The sequence below is a fragment of the Aptenodytes patagonicus genome, chromosome 7 (genome assembly GCF_965638725.1).
Source record: "Aptenodytes patagonicus chromosome 7, bAptPat1.pri.cur, whole genome shotgun sequence".
Taxonomy (NCBI): domain Eukaryota; kingdom Metazoa; phylum Chordata; class Aves; order Sphenisciformes; family Spheniscidae; genus Aptenodytes; species Aptenodytes patagonicus.
Window position 1 is genome coordinate 31,372,468 of NC_134955.1, and position 14,685 is coordinate 31,387,152.

Below are 14,685 nucleotides of genomic sequence, written 5' to 3' on the forward strand. Positions count from 1 at the left end.
AGATAGACTAATTCACAAAAGTTACACTTTTTACATTTAATTATTTAGCCTAACTAATTTCAGATGAAACATTTGGATAAATTTCATTTACAAAGTCTGTAGCTTACAAATTTAGTCTGTGTTTTCCAGAGAGGGGTGTACTTCATTTTGCACACTTCACACTCACTAATAAATATTGAAAGCCTAGATACTATATATTGTACTTTGGGCTATCTCATTAACCCAATAAAGATAACCAAGTACAATCAGTAAATTTTACTAATGCCATCGGAATAATCCTCTCCACACTCATAAATGGCACAGCTATGCATTGCTAATAAGACTTATTTTTAACTTAGGTCATCACACAAGGCAAACTGCAAATAGAAAGTTGGCTTCTTGCTGAAAAAGGTGCTGCTCTTACACAACGTTCCACTTCAATCGTAAGGACACTTCAACGCGAAACATACCTCAGTAGTACTAATTAGGTTTTAGAGAACAATCCAAATCCTTCATAAGACCCATGTTTCAATTCTTTCGTAAAACTTTCGTCACCCTCATTTATACACTAACTAAATAAATGCAGAGTTTTACTAACTTCGGACAAAGCCAGTGAGTCAGTAGTTGGCCTAAGGACAAAGAACCTGTTTCTATCACTTCTAACTTGTGAGTTACTAATTACAAAGCTGTGGTTCTTGTATCAACTGATAGTCTGGAAAGAAAAGATTCAAGTGGGTAGTGACTAGACTTATGTGTCCTGCTTTTAATCTATATGAACCTTAAGATAAAACAACTCTATTTTTTCCTATATGAACAACTGCTTTAATTGAAGATGAATTGGCTAGGAGTTCAGATAGTTACACTTAAGGGATTTTAGATTTCCTTCAGTTCTTTCCTTCCTCTACCCCCATTAATATCAGCCAGAACTGGCCACACTCCACGACACACACTGATCATGTCTAAGCATTTCCCTACCATACAGGAACACCACACAATTTTACAAAAGCAGTTTGAAATAAACATGACAAAAGTATTCTCAGTATGAAAACATCCAAGAGCTTTATTTACTGGATGTGTACTTCAGATGGCAGACTCAACATCCCTCATACAAGAGCATTATGTCACTTTCAATTTAAAAAAAAAAAAACAAAAAACACTAAAGCTTTGTACTTGACATCTAATACTCCTTACATATCACATGGAGTAAGACTTCAAGAAAAGAAGAGCCTTAAAATGTTTCAGAAAATTATTCTAGCCCTTGAGATTACTAAGTTAACTTTAAAAGGAGAAAAGTGTGAACCAATGTGTGCATTTCCTTTACCCCTTCCCTACAGGAAGTCTAAAAAGTGACTTCTAGTTGGATGTTAAATTTGAAGGTAGTAAGATGCTGATACTACACACTTTAATGGTGTTATCCTCTGTTACACAATTCAACCGCACTCACAAGGCTGTCGCTTGTGCTTCACATTTTCTACTTGGAGCACCTTTTGCTTTACAAGGCTGTAAGACTCCTAAAAGACTTCTACTAAACTTAAATGGAAGGAAGGAGAGGCACAGGGGAACAGAACAAGGCTGCTGCTGCACAGTGAAAAATGAAGTTCATTATTCATTTTGAAAACAAACATCTGCCATGCATTCTTCTGAAAGAAGTAATGAAGACAGTTACCTTAATAATAGAAAATGTAATGCTGATGAAACAAATTTAATCTAATTTCATTCTTATGGAAACGGAAAACCAAGAATTGTCAGATCACTTGCAAGCCACTGTGGACACAATATATAACTTCTAGAAATTACTGTTACCTTCAAGAGTCATAAACTAAAAAAATATTAACTTAGAAGGCCAGAAATAAGATGCCAAAATGTGTAAAATTTTAAGCTGTAATCCTCACCACTTTCTGCGGTGAGGATCTAGTGGTGAGGATCTCAGAATCATTGTCAGAAGACAACAGTCCAGAATAGAAATGCTCTACAAGTTAGCTGACCAGAAGCCCTAAGTCAGTGTCTAGTGCTGAGGTTTCTGAGCAACCCCTTCCCAGCTGTTCAGTAACAGAACAAATCCTTCTCACACCCGTTATGAATAGTATAATGCGCTTGATTCCAGGCACATTTTCAGAATGTTCCTAGCTCCTACAACCCAGTTGTGTGGGGCACTGCAGAGAAGAAAACAAAATGATTTGGGGTTTTTTTGTTTTTGTTTTATTCTAAGTAAGTAGCCAAATTCAGAACAAAAAAACCCCAAACAAACAAGAAACGTAGGGCTGAGCAAGGGATAGCAATGGCAGGGGAAAAAAAAACGAGTGGGGAATGTGAGGAATTTATCATTTTTATGCCCTCCATCTTTACTACAAAGCAATTTTTATGTGAAAAAGTAAAATAGCTTCCAAGAAGATGCTTTCGTACATTTTCTCAATGTGACACTAACAACTTTGTTAATCCAGACAAGTTGAAGATTTTCTGAATCCCACTAAAACAAATTTCATTTCAAGAGGGAGAGATTATTTAATTTTCTTTCCAACATATTTCAACACTTTGATAGTCCACACAGGCCCTGCCTAAAGACAGGCTGACGACGGAGATTCTGAAGACGGAAGTCCTTTTCCCAGTTTACTAACCTGTTGTGAAGCCCTGGACAAATTAATCAAATATTAAATGGAAGTAGAAATCAGACAACAGAGGTTATTTACTGACAGTTAACATGCACTTCAAGGTACGCACTATGTTTTTACTTATTGTCCTGCAATAAGGGTTATTTTCTATTTTAGAGAGACAATTTGAACTGTTAGCAGATATAAGTGGGCATACACATATGCTACAGATTTTCCGGAGGTCTTAACCTAAAAACATATTAGGTTGCTGATTTAGACAAACTACAGCAATACTTAGCAATTATACACAACAGTAGTATAAAATACTATACAGCTGGCTCAAACAAATGTCTTCAGCTGTGGCACATATGTAATACAATCTTGTACTCCAAACATGGACACTTTTCTGCAGCTGTATGTATGCTTTGCATATAAAAAGTTACTGAAGAGAAATAAATTGCAAACCTCCTCTAGTCTTGAAACATTATAAACCAAAACAGTTTAAGAGTTTTACTATAATTCAATATGGCACAACTTAACTACACTGGCATTAGTATCTATCATATTATAGATCAGATTCTTAATTTCACTCAGCCTTTCTTGAATAGTTAACTCTTTAAACAAGGGGCCCAGAGCCCTAACAGCTACTCTCACCTTACACAAAACAACAGAATAAAAGCTACATGAATGAAAAACTAGCATGCGAACAGAAACAGTCTACAATTTTTCTTGCCTGGATATAAGATAGATGTTCTGACAAAACGGATCTCCCACACCTCAGAGTTGAAAGAAGATCACTTGTTAGTCCTTTAAAAGGTGTGTAAAAGAAACTTGTCATTTCCATATAAAGTTTGTGCTGCGAGATGATTAAAAATTAGTCTGTAGGTCAAATATTTAAGTGCAGACTATCTGATCTCTCTGGCTACCTCAAAACCCATACACCTGAAAGCACTTTTAAGTGCACTCTGGCTACACTCTGATTCCATATTATCAGGATGATATTTAAATACCCCTTAACTCCCTCCTCCTGTTTTCCAAAGGTTGCAAATAAAACCAAGGAAACCAGAAGGAAAACACCATCCACCATGGTTAGGTCCCTTAACCAAACAACTGGACCAGGGTGGCGCAGGACAAGGCAGTCACTCAAACAGATGCAGACTTTACATCCAAGATATCAGTCTTCTCATAGTGGTTTAAAAGATCAACAGTTGCTTCTACAGCATTGAAAACTTTTAAAAAACATTTTAAAAAGGAAAATTCCAGTGTTCATAATTCTGCCAAAGGCAGAATTCTAGTGCTTCCAAGAAACCAAGCATGAAACTGCCAAGACCTAAAAAACATGGTTTTTAATTTTATTTCACTTCAGTCCAAGAAATACAGGAGAGCTTTCTTCCACATCATGGTTTTCCTCCTGAGTTTTCAACATTAAGAGAACATGTTCATTGCCAGCTTTATCACAAGGCATGCAACTAAGTGATACATAAAAATAAATTGTGCGATTCAGCTTGTATGGGAAATAGGACATGAGTTCTTCCAGAGAGTGACATACAAACTGCACAGAGAGGAAGGATGTAAGATTGTTCTCATACCTTCCCTTCAGGTTTTCAAGTTCTCTGTGGTGAAGCATGCTTCTCATGTGTTCTTCCATCTCCTTCAACATGGGGAAAAAAGTAAAATTGGTCAAAACAAAACGGTGTATCACATTTGAAAAGCTCATTGTTGAGAACTCTCCTGCCTTGCAGGAAGGTGTACTCTACTCCTGTAGGGCTGTAGCAGTTGCCATTCCCATTTCTGTGACCATGACAGCACAAGTAGCCACACTCTCAGGAAGTCATACAACATTACCTTTCCTGAGGAAGGACACAGGAGTCATTAGAATTCAACACAAGGGAAGCAGAATTCCAGGAGAAAGACAAACAGGAGTGCATGTAGCAAAGCTTATTAGACTGATTTTTGACAAATTACCATTGATCATAATTTTTATTAAAAGACTCATTGATACCACTCTCCAGAATCACAGTACTTAAAACACTGTTTTCCTGTGCAATCTGAGCAGTTTCTCTGTATTGTATTATGACACAGCTGTAATTTCATCATCACATACTATTTTACTCTGCTAGATGCACTTCAGAAACTGAGATGTACATAACCCGTCAGTTTGTTGTTTACAGCAACCTTTACCCGTGAACTGCAGTGGTAGTATAATTAATCGCTATTGAAAGAGAGCTGCTGGAAGACAAAGAATGTTCATAATTCAGTGAAAGGAAGCAGTTTGGAAGATTTAACTTTCTCTTGGTGTTTGAGCCAAAGTGTTTGGAAATCTTCAAAGAACAGATACTAATCCCTATCCTTCTTTAGTCCTTGAAATCCCATCTGCAAAGGGAAAGCAACATCTTCAACCTTGAAGAGGTGTGTGAATTAATACATTGGCATTTGCAAGATATCCATGTGCCACGTGGCTAAGCAATATATGAAGGCCCATAAAGAAACACTCAGTTTCAGTGCAGGCTTTGCATGATATGCAGTACACAGAAGATACGCACCAAATTGACACATTAATGAAAACACATGCTGTGCTGCGTAATTCCACATTCTCCTTCCATACAGAAACACAGGCCTCCCAAAAGGAATAACAAAAATTGTGTATTACAGTATTCTTAACATAGCACAATTTATAGCCAAATGTTTCAATGCTTTCCACTTTATTATCTTTATACAACAACATAAAAAACTCAAGGACCTCAATATTTTTAACATTCAGAATCAAGCATACTGCACAGCTCATTTCAAGAAAGATACTCTAAAGCACATGCAAATATATTATTTGATTTGTGATAGACCTAGATCAATAATATTCCTGTTAGAGGCACAAACCCTCATACTTCGCACAATTTCAAAATGGAAGCATTTCTTAGACACATTTCATATTAGTATCTTCATATTAGTATCTATCGATAGATGTAAAGCATTAATTATTTACCTTTTTTGAGTTGTACACAATGTGACATAATATGCATTTTCGTTCTCGAACCATGCTTATTACTCTGGAAAGATCTTATCCCATACCTGCAAATAAAAATAATTTAAAAAGAACCAACATTCAGGATTACTTTTTTTTTTCATTAATCTGTTTTAGTAAGGAAAGTAAAAATAAGTTCTATTCATTAAAACACTTGTGCTGAGTTTCTTTAAGAGAATACATACCTCTTGCACATAGTTAATATTCTTCAAAAAAAGATAAGGTAGTTTTGAATAGTCATCTAAAACAGCTATAATAAAAAGTAGCTTTCCCTTTCTTTCATTTTGTTCCTTGTCCTCCAAGACATGGCACTCATTCTACAAGCAAACGGAGATCTGTAGGAATCCCCTCAGCTACTCAAATCAGATTAACGCAACACTTTTCAACTAGGATGATGAGAGGGAGATAAGTAATTGGGGAAACCAAGCAGGGCAAAGTCAGATCTTTATTTTGGCACACAAGGCAGCTCAAATATGATATTTAAGACCCTAGGAAAATGAAACGAAGGCCATTCATGACATCAAAGACCATCAGTCTTCAAGGTTTATCAGTCCATTTATTCACCATAAAATAAAACCTAAAGTGATTTAAATTCGGTATTTTTCTCATTAACCTCCGTAAGAACTACACAAATGCATGTACTGAAATACTCAATTTAGACAGCATTTTAAGATACATTCTGTAACACCATGCTCAACATGGGCACCTTATGTATTTGAATCATTAATAAAAGCTATTGATTTTCATTAGTTATTCCCAATGGTACAAGACTACTCAAAACTTTGCGCCACAATATTAAACATTTTAACACTGATCTGCTTAAGACTTGCATGTACACAAATGAAAGCAGCAGCAGGTCAAATTAAATGCCCTATGTATTTTATCATAATGCTTAATTCATAAGGAGAGCAATTACATTAGAGAGGTACGTAACAGTCTAGGTTATAATAACAAGACAGACATGTCTGCGTAAGTAACAGTGTATAATCGTTGTCCTTTTCTTTCTCTTAAAAGACACTAAAATGCATAATGATCAAGCATTATAGTAATTTTTTTATTGACTTGGCAGAGGCAGCTCTTCACCCTAAAGTGGAAAGAAATGTATCTTTTTACTACTAGGCATTTTTATATCTCCACACAAAAAGACAAATCCTTCCAAGCTTTGCTATCTTACATTAGTCAACATCAGAGCTAACTTAGGTAATACCATCAAACTCAACCTAAAAAGAGCCTTCTTCAACAGCTCATCTCCACAGCTTACCCTACAAAGTTAATTCTTACTATTTACCATCAACCTTCTGTATCAGGGGCATCAAACCCTCTGAATGTGATACTGACTAGAAGCTGTGAGCAAAGGGCAAGAACTGGATTACCTAGAGTTAAAGCAGCTCTGACATTCAGTGGTACTGTACAACTGTAAACAAAAATAAGCATGTAAAACCACACCCACTCTAATTCCAAAATGTGGTTCTTTGACAAATAACTCTTTTCCTCCAGATTTGCACGTCCATTTACAGTTAATGTATGCACCAGCATCTGTCCAGCTTAAAGGGGAAGGAACTGAGAGTTACAATAGCCCTTTCACCTTTAGACAACAGAGAAAGCAGTTTCCTCCCTAAAAAAAATACACATCATCATACCAAAACAAACACACTTAAAACAACAGGAGATTCAGTCATCATCTTACGTTCCCTATCCAGCATTCCTAGGGTGCCATTCTTGATCTCATTGAAATACCTGGTAGTGTTTAAAAATGCATTCTCTAGCTTTATCACATGGGCACCTGATGTACTCAAATCATTAGTAACAGCTATTGATTTCGACAAATCACCCCCAACAAAGGTACAAGATCATTCAGAACTTTGCACCAGCCTAGGTCATATAGAGCATGCATATATATTCACATGATATCAGTGATGGGCATGCAAAAGCACCTGCCTTCATGGAAGGTCAGAACAGAGAAGTTTTGGAACAAAGTATTTTGCAATCATTTGACATCATATATAAAGAGTATAACTTGTTTTTGAACATATTTAAACTGAGACGGCAGCTAAGGAAAATTTAAGCTAATATGAGCAGAGATAGAAAATGAGATATTTCAGCCTCATGGTTTTCCAGTAGGTTATTAGGTGAGTATAGCAGCACATCACCAACATATTGTTTATACACAGATCTGTGCAGCTGCAACACAACAAATCTAAGAGCATTATTTATGATTACACACAAGTGACAAAGGTTTGGACGCCTCCCCAATATAGGAGAGTTGTTTTAATGTGATTAATATGAAGTTACTCCTGAAAAGGAAGGGTGCTAATCCTTGCACCAGTTTCAGATACTTCCTTTTGCATTAAAATACTCTCTACTCCCCCAACATTCTTCACTAGCACTACTTTGTAGTTTAGCAGAATAATTCCCTACATGTGTTCAGGATCTTGTTCAAGATTACTCAAGTATTTACAGAATTCACTCTGCACAAGGGTGAAACAGCAGCATGAGACTTAAATCAGGAAAAGCAGGCCAGTGAAGTATGGTGACTTGCTGTCACCAGTTAGCACATAAAAGAGCTTTTGCAAGTAAAGCTAACATTACACCTGTTTTGGCTAATTAAAACATATAGTAACCATACACGATTACAGGAAGAGTTTTAGGCTAACTGCCCAATCAACTCGGCATTGCCTATGACAGAGTACTAAAAATACTAATGGAATTCAAATGCTATTGGATGTCACTATGAAAAGTGAAACTTTCACCTCCACAGAGAGGAGCCCTGAGAGGCAAGGACTCAGAAGTACAGAGATTTAGTAGATATTACAGGGACTGGGAGAAGACAGACCCACATTCTATTTCCAGATCACCTCTTGACTTACTGTCTACATAGAGACAAACCACTTCCTTTCACCCTTAGCTTTCTCCCAAATCCTGCTATAAAACCCAAGGCTCACTTTAATGAAATACTTCAATTTCACTGTAGAAGAACTTTCATGAAGTACTTTGAAAAACATTATAAATTCAAGGTATTCCCTCATTCACTATGCAACAGCAACAAGAACCAGACAGCTTTTGAGCCAGGTAGTCAGTGATGGAGTTTCATCTCATCATACACTGGTCTGTTCAATCATAAACTTTCATACTGAAAAACTTCAGAAACAGAGCTTTCTCTACATAAATGCAGACGTATTTGAATTCTTAACAAAAAAAAAATTGCATACTTTAAACAATGAACAACCTTCAAGGTTTTATCAGATTTAACAGTTTGTGCTTTTGAAATCACCAACTTGCTGCGTAACATAGGGAATTACATTTCATGGGACATCAATGGAAAAATGAGCTACTCTACAAAATAAGCATCAAACTGCAAGCAAAGATAAGGTTTTGTCAAAAAGACCCCACCACCACATAAAAGAGAAACATATGTCAACAGCAAAATATAAAGCCTTCAAAACAAATGAGATGTTACAACAACTTTCTATTTTGAGAGACTATAACTGTTCAGCAGGTGATTTTTTATTTTTCTGTTTTAAAAGGAAGGGATGCATTTTACAATTATGTGATGTAAATGCAACTTGCCCATAGCCTGCACCTGCCCAGAGTTTGGAAACACCACACAGTTTTAATTAACTTAAGCAAGTCTGCTACAGAGATTTTGGAGAACACTTCTCACAAGTAAAAATAGTCTACAAAGAAAATAAGGCATTAGACTACTTCCTGCTACAACATCCATTTGTCCACAGCTATTCAACCTTACCGGATAACATACATTAAAAATGTACATCAAGGTTAAATCTGCTACAGATCAGTGGCTGACCACTCTGACTATATAAAGCCACAAGTGCCATGGAGTGGGGCGGGCAGCCCGGCATTCCAGCTGCCTAGAAATCCTCAGGAGGCCCCAAAGAGATCAGCAGCGCTGGCCTGTCTAAAGGCCTGCCTAAATGCTGCATGTCCCTACAGATAGCAGTGGAAACTCTACACTTGACAAGAACGGGAGACTAGAAATTCACTGTGGCAGAATGCTCTGCAGCAACATGCTCCTCAGCTCCTCACAGGGATGTCATTCCTTTTGCTTTAGTGACTTCTTTCCTGCAGCGACCAATTGCACACATCCTAGTTGAGCTGTAGAACAGTAATACAGCTGTCACAGACACGGGAAAGGAGAGGAGAGCAGAGAGGAAGAAGCAACTCACCACAAAGTGCATTCACGAAATCTTTAGCTGGTTGATGGGAGGAAGCAGTGGACACAAGGTCACTTTGACTTGGAGAGAAGCCTCTCGCTCAGAAGATTTAGGAATGGAAGTTTATTTAGGCCCTGGAAAGCACTTAAACAACGACTGCTAGGCTAGACCATATGTAGTTTGATTATCAGCACAACTTAATTTGCTTATCTGCCAAGAAGCTTGGTCTTTTCACAGGAAAACCTGGAGAACCCCACATAGGCCTTTGAAAGCTGTATCCAACCACCTATTGTGATAAACAAATGCTACAAAGCAGTAACGATTGCTAATCTAACTAAATAATGATTTATTAAAGCCTAGTAATAGAGAGAGATTTTCTTAAGGAAAAATTTTATGACTATAAAACCATTTCCCTGTATTACACACTGCTTCAAACATCAAAGCCCTGTACTGCTGTGAGAATGCTGTACAAAAACAAGTAATTCATCATAACAAGACAGAGGCCTATGCTCAAATTTCATCACCTCAAGCAGAATTTATGTGGAATAAAGCACCAACATTCAAAGACTATATTTCCTTCCCAGATTCACTGCCCTTGAGGCATCTGAATTCACTATGCATCCCCTTGCTGGACCGTAACTTTTACCAATTACCTTAACATTACTTCTGGACATACGTGGGAAGCACTTTAACCTTCCTTCCGAGATGCTGATCTGTGCAACCTAACCTGATCAACAGCCAGAAACTTAAGGACTTACTAAAGTTAAGTCATGACTAACAGTATTATTCTCCTCTAACACACTATCATGCACTGTACAAACTACTTGGTAGTCACAGGGGTGGGGTTAATGTGGCAAAGGAGATAACTATATTACAGCCCAGCAGTTAAAATACTTGTACCAGAAGCAAGACTTTCAAGGTAAATTCCTCCCTGCTTTCCAAGATTTAACTTCATCCTCACGACAGACTGAGGGTACTCTAGACCATTCAGCACTGAAGCAGCACCGCTGCACATGTTATACCTGGGCGGCCGAGTGCTCAACTGTTTTGACATTCAGCCAGAAAGAGAGAGGAGTTATTTCACAGATCAAAGTTTTTTAAGTTCCTGTTAAAAGCAATAAAGTTGACTCCACTAACTAGCCTAGAAGACATCTAGCAGAAACTGTTTGCATGCTATCCCATGAGTACAGCTGGCTTTTTACAATAAACAGGGAAGGTATACTGGAGACGAGGAGACTGTAGAGAAATACCTTAAACAGACCAGCACAGGTACAGGAACACCTGGCATGAACACAGAGTTTTCATTGATGTCTGTTTTTATTTCAAGTAAATCTAAGAATGGGGTACAGACCAGAAGAATATATGCACCTTAAGTCACAATCAAACTGCATCTTTCTAATTCCCTATATATAAGCAATGCTAGTAATCTCCTAATATCCAAACTAAGTTTTCCTCGCTGTAAACTGAGATGGTAATTCCTCCCTAGTGAAAGTAAATGCCTCATTGCTATCTTACTTATGATAGCTTTTTACGCACCAGAAGATTCAGGGATATACACTGTCCTAATTGGAATGGAGAGCTGTTCAGCATCATTGCTGTATGCTGTTATTTAGGACACCTAAAATCTACACACCTGGAAAGCTTCTGTTTGCCCCTATACTCCCAGTTTGTTTTTAGACATACACAAACTCTTTTTCTTCAGATGTTTTCCTCAAACACCACATTTCCTGAGCCTATTAAAATTGCCATTCCTCTTTCCAAATTGTCCAAAACTGGACATAGTACTCCAGATAAGACCCCTGTTAGCACCCTTTGGAGAGGGGAATTGTCTTTGTACCCCTACTACCATTACAGCCTCAAACATAATTGATAATGACTGAGACAAAGTATTACTAAGAAGCAACATAGTGATCCACAAGTTGCAGGACAAATAACCTAACCGATTTAGATATTTCTGTGACTTACAAAAGAATTCACATCAGCTTATTCTGATAACCTTGTGTCACTTTATAAAAGGTCTTCAACAAACAGACCTTTGTAAGAATGACAGAAATACCCGCTACTTAATTTTACACTTATTTCTGTAACATTTAGCTATATATTTTTTTTTTCCTTCCTAGGGTATCTCATAATACCCTTCACAGGTATGCATACTATGTCTTTTTCACCCATTGGAAGTTAAGAACAGGTACTCGGAAGCCAAATCAAAACAGACTACTCTATACACCCCATCTATTGCAGTTCCACAGAAGCAGGTACCTGGCCTTGGCAAAATGACTCAGACTCCCTAAGAAAGATCTACACAGACACAAGAGAGCGTGTAGGAGAGCATTCAGTCAGCCATTGGGCCTTTTCTATTTATGCAGTCACTACAGAGTACGAAGAACCACCGGAGAGTGATTTGAGGCACTCAAACCAAGGTAGTCAGGTCACTCTTCAGTATATGGAGCTTTGGTGCCAAGTAAATTCAAGTTAAGGATCCCAAACATTAAGACAGCAGTCATTAATGACCAGGCAATAGAAATACAGGGGGCTGTCTGAATTCTTACATCTCTGTAATGCAGTTTGTCCCAGAGCTGAGTATTAGTGGCTCCGTCAACTTGGGATCAAAATGTAAAATAGTCTAGGACTAGATGAGAAAAATCCCTTACACTACAAATATGAAAAACATTTTCATAAAAACGAAGAAGTTGTTTGTAATGCATAGTATCCTCTTATTTTCCTATAATCGCCTTGAGTCAGATAACATCTCAAATCTTATGACACCATCTGGTGGCAGAGTTCACAGAAGATGATTACCAGATGTTAAAAAGAATTTTATCAATTTAAATTTGATTCCGATCAAATTTAAATTTGATTCCAGATGTCTTATGAATTCTGTCTTTACAAGATAAAGTGGAAAAAAATCAATGGAAAAATACTTTAATTTTATCTAGATGAAGTTATCTACAAGTCTTAGTATCTCTGTACACAATTTGGATATGTATTTATAGGATAGTGATTGCTGTTATTCTTTGTACTGGATATCACAGCCCTCCATAAATTAAGATGCATTTACCTGACATCTCTTCAAACGTGTGACATTTTTGGATATATGGGCTAGAAGTTACCCGATGTTCGGTCACAGCAACCAAACTGACCCAGGTAACAGACTAACGTAGTTTGTCTAAAACCAATGACTTGTTCCAAATTGAAAATGCAAGAACATAGCACCTATTTAACAAACTTTACATACAAAAATCAGTCAATAGTGGAACACATGGTGGTGCAAACGCAGTTGCCTTGTACTGCCAGTTCAGTTGAAGTCAAGCAAGGACTAAAAAAAAGATAATACAGTTGCCTTTAAAGAATAGACTTCAGGATAGAAATCTGTTTTCCAAGGTAAGAAGTTACAAAGCCACATAGCATTGGTGCTTAGAAGCTGCAATATTCATCCCAAATATTGCAGTCCTAATGAGGAGATACTTTCAAACTTCAGCAAAACTATTAACCAAATTTTTGGAAGGCTTAAGTGTTTTTTTTTAGGCTAGAATCTATCAGTTCAGCAAAACAGTCAATTAGTTTAATATAGTAATTGAAGCTTGACTGAAAGAAGCAGCAAGTGACAAGAGAACAGAAATAATGAGCAGAGATACAGGAAAAGCAGCCCCAGGAACTCATGCTGAAAACAAAGTCCATCTAACCTCAATCCTCTTCTCTTTCAGGTCACTCCTCAGAACTCATCTGTTCTACAAAGCTCTTTAAAGCTGCACTTCAGAAGGCGTAGGGAAGGTGAAAACGAAAATTTCTTACTTGCATGAGACCACTGTTATCAAACCACTATCAGTAAAGTATATTGAAGTATAAACTTTAATCATCAATGCCACTTCTATCCAATGTCCATGAACTTTTCCAAGTTGAAGTTAATAAGCACCCCTGAACAGTTCTTAATATAATTTAACTTTGCATGTGAACTACCCTGCTTGCAATGATGAACGATTACTTTTAAATACCTCATATTTCATTGTACTATTAAGACTTGTTGCACACTATCAGTCCCACTCATTTTAGGTTACCAGGCATTTATCACCACATTCGTACACGCTTTCACTACGACACATTTTTAGCTGTATGTTTTGAGAAAGGTAACCAGGCAACTCTGTACCCAAAGCCACACTCCAACCCTGGAAAGCTTCGGGCAGGTATGAAGAGACAGCATGATAGCTACACATCTGTAACAGAGAAATTGCTCTAACAAAGCTTGTATTTAACAGGACAACAAAGTCCAGGGATGACTGCAGCAATAAGGGATGCTCGCAACGCAGAGCAAAACGTATGCCCGCCCCGAGGCAAGATGCCCGCTGCAGCCCCTCTAGGCGGGGCCTGCCCCGGTCCCCTCCCTAGGCCGCCCCCTCCACCAGAGCCGGAGCGACCCACCACCAACCCCCGCTGCCGCTATAGAGCTCCCCCAGCCCTCTGCTCCCCCCAGCCCCGGTACTCACACATCGCACCCCTCGCCAGGGCAGCGGCCCGGAAACCCATCCCCCTGCCAGGACCGAGCAGGCCCGCCTGCCCCGGGGCCCGCCGCCCTCACAGCACCAGCGCCGGGCCGGGCCGACCCCGCAGAGACCCGCGGTACACGGCGGGGCGGGGCAACCGCTCAGCACAGCCAATGCGCCAGCAGGAAGGCGGCCGCGCTGCACGCCGGGAGGTACGCCTGCGCCGCCGTGGTGCCTGCCGGGAAATGTAGTCCTGGTGGCGGGACACCTGGGCAGGGGCGTACGGGCGAACTTCATGGCGAGGGCAGCAGCACTTGCTGTCGGCTGGGGGCATTTATCAACGATAATGATAATAAACGTATTATTACCTGTAAATACAGCGCTATAAGCACATATAGTGCCACCTGCTACTGCTCTAAAAAGCGGGCACTGAAGACCGCAGGTACCTC

The 14,685-nt window shown here is 38.6% G+C and overlaps 1 protein-coding gene across 3 annotated transcripts in view; it reads right to left on the reverse strand.

Annotated features, from left to right (window-relative positions):
- The window catches only part of ZNF106 (zinc finger protein 106), a 45,284-nt gene extending 30,940 nt beyond the window's left edge, over nucleotides 1-14,344 (reverse strand). For all 3 annotated transcript variants that reach the window (XM_076344678.1, XM_076344677.1, XM_076344676.1), the window contains exons 1-3: nucleotides 14,240-14,344; nucleotides 5,548-5,633; nucleotides 4,157-4,218 (exon numbers count right to left, since the gene is read on the reverse strand). In XM_076344678.1, coding sequence (XP_076200793.1) covers nucleotides 4,157-4,218; nucleotides 5,548-5,601 — 116 coding nt within the window. In that variant the 5' untranslated portion in view covers nucleotides 5,602-5,633; nucleotides 14,240-14,344. The remainder of the gene's footprint in view (nucleotides 1-4,156; nucleotides 4,219-5,547; nucleotides 5,634-14,239) is intronic.
- Between the last annotated feature and the right edge of the window lie 341 nt (nucleotides 14,345-14,685).